Genomic DNA, 8308 nt, shown 5'->3' with positions numbered 1-8308 from the left:
GTCGCACATTACACGGCTCTATAATAATACATTATCCGCCACTTTCAAACAAGAACTTAACACCAAACAACAGTTTTAAAGCATTTGTCCACCACGTCATGCATTACATGGCTCTGGCTCTAATAATAATACATTACATGTCTCGATAGTAATAGATTGTCCACCACTTTCAAACAATAACTTGACACCAAACAATAATAATAGATTGTCCACCACTTTCGAACAATAACTTGACACCAAAGAAGAGTTTTAAAGCATTTGTCCACCCCGTAAGTATCATGTCTTGTAGCCCTAAGATTACAATTTTAATGCCATGAGTATCAATTCAATTCTTTTAAAAAGAACTAGAAAGATTAATACCTAAATTATTTTGATCTTTGCAAAAAATATATAAAAAAACTGATGTACACTAATTTCCTAATTAATCCAAGGCTGATGCTCATAGTAATAAGGCTTGTGCCAGCTCCTTGCCATACCTGCCATTTCATTTTCTCCTCCTTTTTCACACACGTGAGTGTGCATGATCAAAGTGATGTTCAAGGAGTCAAAAAATGAAGTTAATAGATAGTGAGAGAAACCAATAACCATAGCTGACCAAGCAGTTAAATCCTTGGCTGGTTTTCCTTTAAAAATTGCGGCCGGTAAATAAATAATACAAGGTGAGATTTGAGAAGCCTGTACATGATGCAAACAAAAGTTTCTAGAAGCCTCCATCGAAGCCCCCATCGAAGCCACCGCCATCGTAGCCACCATCGAAGCCAGCGCCACCGTAGCCCCCATCGAAGCCACCGCCACCGTAGCCCCCATCGAAGCCACCGCCATCGTAACCCCCATGATCGAAGGCCACGTCTTCGATGATATCGCCCACGATCAGGCCACCGAGGGCGCCCGCGAGCAAGCCAGTGCCCAAGCCCATGCCGCCCATGCCAGTCCGTCTGGGCGGCCGGACGTACTGCGGTTCCTGGAGAGGTGGGTAATAAGCCGGCCCTCCGTAACCCTGAGGGTATGGTTGAGGAGGGTATGCTTGATAATTACCGTACTGTTGCGGTGGGTAATAAGGCTGCTGCGCCGGCTGTTTATAATCATAGCCACCAGCAGGATACGCCGTCACCGGCTCGGATGAGGAACGCGCAGATCCAGATCCCGTCGCTGCAGCCTTATCTCCGACACGTACCAACAGACGGACAGAGCCCTTCACCCTGCCGGAGCGCCGCCTTAACTGATACGTCAAAATCTCTTCTTGGTTTGATCGTTGTAGGAAGTCCGAGAGGGGTATGATGGCCGCTCCGACGAACCTGTTGCCGAAGATGGATCCCCGTCTGTAGATCTCTACTGCGAGGCGCGAGTTGGGCTCCTGGAAGAAATATTCACGCAGCTGAAAGGACAGCTTCTGGTTCCAGGCCGGCCTTGTATCACCGTCCTTGTCCACGTGCGTCGAGAGCCGGTAGTAAGGGTCTACCCGAGCTATGGCGTAGGTCCGCATCTTGCCGAAAGGGCTCACCTTCTTCAGATCTTCAGCCGACACTATGGTAACATCTAAAGTGCAATCCATTGCTAAATTGCCAAGGCTAAGCAAGAATTAAGGAAGCAGGAACGCGAGAGGGAGAGAGAGAGAGAGGGAGAGGGGGGGAGAGAGCTTTGAATCAAGGATGGGGATGGGAGAGGAAAGGAGGAAGCGAGGGCTTTGCACAGGGAAGATGTGGCTTGCAAGATCCTCGTTCTCTCCCATATAAGCTAGAAGTCGTGCTAGTTTCCGTAAGTCGGTGTCAACACACGTCATTAGACGCGCTCAGCAAGGATCACAAAGTACACGTGTCATGATTAGGCTTAATTTATTTATTAATTCATAATTTATTGATATATCTTATTTACTTATTATAGTGTTTACAGATGTACCATATCTTTTCTCCCAAGATGGGTAAAAGATGTGCTTCCACATGTATATCGGACTTCTAAGTGTGATAGCTTTCTTGATCTTTGGAGAAACAAAAGATCATAGAAGTTGTTCTTAGAGGTGGGAAAAACCAACCCCAACCATCCTCATGACTAAGTCACACGGGGTTGTAGTGTTGGGATCAATGGCTGAGCATGTCGGTGATCACATCTAACATCGCGCGCCATCGAATCTCCACGGCTACCACTAAAGTAAACTCGGACTAGGGACACCGGTCACACTGGGCGCAGTGGACAGCGGGAACGAAGTCGCCGGGAACTAAAGTAAACTCGGACAAGAAGTAAACTCGGACCAATTACGATGTGCGCGTGAGCAAAATTTATGGTCTTTAATGGGAGATATACTGACAATAAACTCGGACTGCCAAAGTAAACTCGGACCATTACCTTCTATGAAATTTTTACACAGTCCACAGAATGCACTTTTCTTTATATTTTTTCCATCACTTCTCTATCCACATTTGTAAGAGATGGTTTCAAGCACTTATTGTTGACATTACTATATTGAGGTTTCTTCTCTCTTTCTCTCAAATTTGTAAGTATATTCTTTAATTATGTATGTTATCATTTGCAATAGATAGGCATTGATTCTCAATTAAAGTAAGCATGATTGAAATAGAACTGATAATGTGGGATATGTATTGTGTTCTTGAAATGCTCGGGGGGTGTACTACTAAGAAACCCTACATATGACGTGCGTTCAAGGGGTATTTAAAAAACCCCTTACCTGTGAATTTTTCATGAGTAAAATGACCCCTTTTTCTTTATGGACTTATGGGTTTTTTTTTAAAATTGTTAAAAAAACACCTTCTATATATGTATTTTTATAAATTTACCTTAAAATTTTGAATTAAAAAAACCCTTCATTTGAACTCACATGGTATACTTACATATTTTTAGGTGAACCCCCCAAGTTGAAATGAAGCTTTATACAATTTTAATTAGTTTATGCTCTTTGAAGGATGGATTTGTTAAACCAAGACCAAAGCGACTTCAATATTGAAGAGTGCTCCAATGGTGATCAATGGTGATAGAAGTCACTCCTCATGTGATGATTCATACGTGGAAAATCTCTTCCGAGATAGCAATCAAAGTATTCATGTTTGATCCAATCAAAGTAACATTGTTTCACCTAATCCAATGTTATATTTGTCTCCTAAATACTATTCTATTGACAAGGCAAGCTATAACTTTTTAATGAGAGCAATTCAAGGAGATGTGATAGTCACAGTGGAAACCTTGAAATCTCATGATTCTAGAGGTAATAAAGATTTAAAGAAATGGAGAAGAATGATGGATGGCCTTTGCTTGGGGAAGAAAGAAGATGGTGTGCCTTGCCTTTGCTTGAATAGCACACCAAAGCTAAGGATTGCATGCTTAGAAGAGTGGCGAAACATTGTGGAATTGTCTCATTATATTGTGGAGAATGATTATCACCAAGGAGTGAATGAGACAATAGAAACAATCAAACGAGATTGTGTACTGATATTAGAAAGCACGAGATACCCACCTCTTTTATTAGGGACTTCATCAATGCATGTGGTTTTAAGAGATCAAAACATGGAGGAGAATTGGAATGCCAAGCCAAAATAAAAGTACAAGCAACATTACTAACTGTAGATAAGGTAAATGTGGAAAACCACTTGAAAGAGATAATGATTGAGCACAAGGTTAGGCTAGTAATGGTTTTATCAACCAAAAAGAATGGTGCATCCAAGGTTGTGGTTGATTATGTGCCATAGAGGTGGTCCAGCTAGCCAAAAGGGAACCATTAGGAGATTAAGATCAACCAAGAAATGTGGTTGTCCATTCAAGGTTCAAGTGGAGTATCCAAGTGACAATTCAAATACTTTAATTCATATACACTCTACTCATGAAGGACATGTACTGGGAAGTCGTAGTGATTTATATCACTTACCCATTCATCCAAAGGTCATTGAATGCTATATGGAAGATCTATTTGACATCGGCACATCTCGACCTGTGGCAAAGATGTCAATGTCAAAGGAGAGAATTCATTTGAAACAAACCTCTCTGCTTGACTGCACTATTTATTGGTTCTTTATGATCCCGAAGGAAGTGGCTTTGATCTCATATGGAGTATGCAATGCAGGTAATATATCAATGACATTTACATAGTAACTTTTGTAAACTTAAATACTAATTCTATTTAATATAACAATATCTATCTCTCTTTGTAGGAAAAATCTCAAAAGATGATTGGAACATGATGTACATCGAGTGTTTTAATCTACATGAACAAAATAAGGTACCATAATATGTTCTTCATTTATAGCATTCATCATGTCACATGGTTTTGTGCTTTCACTTGTTTAACCGATGACACTCTCATGTAGGTGCTATATTGTCAACCATATTATCCCAATGTACTAGAAGATAAGGATAAGCCATTTATTCTTATTTTACAAGATGAATGGATGTTCCAAATGGCCACATGCTTCTCGCATAATAATTCTTAGGCCATAGATAGCACCTTTAAAACAAATGTCTTTGGCCTACCATTGTTTGTTGCAGTATTACCAAAGCAAGTTGGAATGGGCATTCCAATATGGTTCATGATGGGCTCTAATGACCCAGGTAGCAATCAAGAAGTAACTGCCTTATCAAAGACACTTCACATTAGTTTTCAAAGAATGGATAATGTTCGGCCCACTACTATTGTGATTGACAAGTCACAACAAGAGCTTGATGCAATACTTAAGGTCGTGCATGAAGATACACATTGTTGGATTATTGATGATAGAGGTTGTCGTCAACAAATAGCTTGCCATGTTTTACTATGTTAGTTTTATACAAAGAAGGCATGGGTGGAGAATCTTCTTCCACAGGTATGATTCCAAAAGCATGAAGCAATATTCCTCTACGTTGTGATGTGTTGTTTTTCATTCTTCCATGATGTACCTGATAAAGTGAACTTAGACCGGTCTGAGTTTACTTTCACAGTCCGATTTTACTTTTCCAGGCACAGCATTATGGTTTCTGTCCAACAAAAGTAAACTCAGACTGCTAGTCTGAGTTTAGTTTAGTCAAAGTTTGCTTTGATAATTCATTTATGTTTTTGTATGGCTCAATAATTCATAGAGAGCCTAAATTGGATTGTGTACCTTGAATTTAGATTCCAAAAGAGATCTATGACAAAGTTTACACATCTATGTTCAATCTCTTGCACACCATCATCATAGAAGAAGACTTCGAGATACAGTACAGTCAGCTTCTAGAGCGGTATTCAGCTCACAACAATATCGTGAGGTATGTAAGAAATGGGTGATGTGGTCACAATTATATATGGAGGAGGAGGTGGCCTAAATTTGGACGATTGTTTCATTATGGAAATGTCGACACCATCAACTTGGTGGAAAGATTATGGCAATACATCAAGTACACCCTATTCTTGCTGAAACTTTGCATCTTTGTCTCTCAAAGTAAACTCAAGCTATAAAGTAAACTCAGACCGGTCCAAGTTTACTTTTTCAGTCCTTACTGACACAGTATCTTTCTATCTTTCAAAGTAAACTTGGACTATAAAATAAACTCGGCCCAGTCGGTCCAAGCTTACTTTCCCAATCCTTACTGAAACTTTACATCTTTCTGTCTTTCAAAGTGATCTCGGATGTGTCCGAGTTTACTTTCCCAATCGCTTTAAAAAAAATACAGCTCTGCCTGGGCAAGTAAACTCGGACCGATCAAAAATAGATTTAGAAATTATATTAATAGATTTTAAGAATTTCATCAAAAATAGCTTTTAAAATGATGTCAACAAGGCTTCTGGGATTATAAGAAATACTTAAGTGGCATCAATAGCTTTAGAAATGATATCAATGCATGAATTATGAAATTACAAGTAGATGAATGGCATCACTCGTTTGAGATGCCAATGCTTTCACAATATCATTAGTCATTGAAGAGGCCAAAAAAAAGCATCGCTCATCATCTTGGGAGTTTCCATACTCAATTGCCATGATCATGTAATACTGAGGTGCAAAATTTCCATAAATTTGCACCTCCTTGTTGATGAGAGTCGCCTCAACGCCAAGCGAGGTATGCCACATGGTCAAAGGCAACAATGTATAACAAGTGTGACATGATATGGTAACTAGGGAATCTATTATCAATGTTTTTGTACAACAATGAGGAAACCAAATGTGTGAGTCTCTTTTCAAAGCGAACACGATGCCTCCGTTTATGTTTTTGCCTTAGAACTCCAGTAACATGATGACGCTTAGGTTGGGGAGAATCCTCATCTAAACTATTAGGTATCTTCTGTGGAATTCCATGACCCAATCTAGTGCGTGTAACATCTACTTGAATTGTGTTGGCATGTGAATCTTCTTTGAAGCTACCAAGTTCATAAGGTTATCCTTCGATATCTTTAATTGTTGTAGTAGAATAGCTTTCTCCATCTCATCTTTGTTTTGCAAACCATCTTCAATCTAACAAAGGATTCCCCTAAACTCCTCTATACATTTGGGTAACTCCTCACTTGCACCCATCTCACAGAGGTCTTGATCAACATTTTGAAGAACTGGTTCTTCATTGATGCCATGGTTGACCAATGCATGAGCACTATCAACAATTGGCAAGATGGAAAGAAAATGTGGAAAGTGGCTAGTGATTTATCAACCTAATACCAATGAGATGCTTGCAATCACTGCGCCAATCAAGGCAATCACAATAATTGGATTGCGTGCTAACATGATACCATTGACCTTTTGTTGAGATGCTTTGTATCTTGAATAGTAACAAATTATAAAGGTATTAGTAGAGGTCAACCTATCTCCTATTTTTGTTTGAAGAACTCAAGCAAAGTTCCACCCATGTGAGTGCTGGTTTCTGAATTTCCAGTAAATAATAAAAAGTCGAATTGGTCCAAGTTTACTTCACAGTCCGAGTTTACTTTTGAGAGACAGAAAGATGCAACATTTCAGCAATAGGACTGGAAAAGTAAGCTCGGACCGGTCCGAGTTTACTTCACAATCTGAGTTTACTTTGGGAGATAGAAAGATACAACATTTCAGCAATAGGACTAGAAAAGTAATAGGACTAGAAAAGTAAACTCAGACCGGTCCGAGTTTACTTTGAGAGAAAGATATATGGACTTCTCTGAGTTTACTTCAGTCCAAGAAATCTTCTCACAAGAAGACATTGATTTAAGCATAATGGGAGATAAGAAATCTATTTCCCTTAAAATTTCAGCCCTAGATGGGCATAAAATAGCTGATTTGAGTAAATGGTATCCTTGCCATTAGGACTTTGGAATATAGACTAGATGTTGGGTTCATATGCTCTTGGACCCACACAATCTCTCTCTCTCTCTCTCTCTCTCTCTCTCTCTCTCTCTCTCAATGTCAATGTCAAAACTATTAGTAGCTTACATAAGAAAACTGCTATTGGCATCTTGAGACGTCACCTTAACAATGGCTTTTAACAATTTCTAGTTATCACTTTGAAAGACTTCGAACCTTGATGGTTAAGCACAAAAATTAGAGAGTTCTCCACTTGTTATGGGCTACCACACCTCCAAGAGGGAACTCAATGCATTCACCTAAAGGAAGAGAAATAGAACACAACTGTCATAGGTCACTTACCAATGCTTCAAACTTGAGTCCCTTGAGGCCTCCAAGCTCACTTGTTAAGCTCCAAAGCTCCAAGCTCCACCTCCACGTTGTCACCGCCGTAGAGTCGCTCACACCGTCGCATAAGGCAATCACTCTCAGAATTTGAATGGTCACGGGCGCCCGAATGGACACACCACATGCCAAACACCAACCCCACATTTTCCAAAAATTTAAAATAACCTTTGTCTAATTTTCCACTAATTTTCATGAATTTTTTTAAAATTTTTAAGTAACCCCGAACGCATAAGAATACGAATGGTCAAAAAATTTCAGAATCCCAATGGTTTTCCCAAAATACGGAAAGCCAACAATTTCAGGAAAATGAAAATACGAAAAAGAATCGGAATGTGAAAGGTCAAAAGTTTTCGGAATCCGAAAGGTCAAAAGATTTTCCGCAATTCGAAAAGCCAAAAGGTTTTGGGAAAGCGGAAAGCCAAGAGATTCCCCAAAAAAATTCAGATAACATCTCTTTTTTTCAAACTTTTTTGAAAAGCATTGAGAAGATTTTTTTTGAAAAATCTCTTTTTTTTAATATATTTTGAAACTAAAAATAAAAAAACCTTTTAACTAAGGTTTTTTAAACCTTTAAAAAAATGATTTGGGGGGGTGGCGATTTTCGCCCAGAGCACAGTAGCACCCCCCCCTTCCATGTTGCGATGTGAGAGAGAGGGAGAGGGAGGAGCCCTCTCCTCTCTCCTCTCTTCCACTCTTCTCACTCC

The 8308-nt window shown here is 39.5% G+C and overlaps 1 protein-coding gene across 1 annotated transcript; it reads right to left on the bottom strand.

The window, feature by feature from the left end:
- Positions 1-318: 318 nt before the first annotated feature.
- Positions 319-1695, bottom strand: LOC147616586 (protein SRC2-like). Its single transcript, XM_086777657.1, has one exon. It carries the CDS (start codon positions 1550-1552, stop codon positions 701-703), a length of 852 nt encoding a protein of 283 aa, XP_086633783.1. The 5' UTR covers positions 1553-1695; the 3' UTR covers positions 319-700.
- Positions 1696-8308: the final 6613 nt, after the last annotated feature.

This window comes from Cibotium barometz, chromosome 38 (assembly GCF_041138505.1).
Source record: "Cibotium barometz isolate CiBa-2024 chromosome 38, ASM4113850v1, whole genome shotgun sequence".
Classification (NCBI taxonomy): domain Eukaryota; kingdom Viridiplantae; phylum Streptophyta; class Polypodiopsida; order Cyatheales; family Cibotiaceae; genus Cibotium; species Cibotium barometz.
Note: the sequence above shows the minus strand (reverse complement) of the source record. Positions and strands in the feature narration are given on the sequence as shown.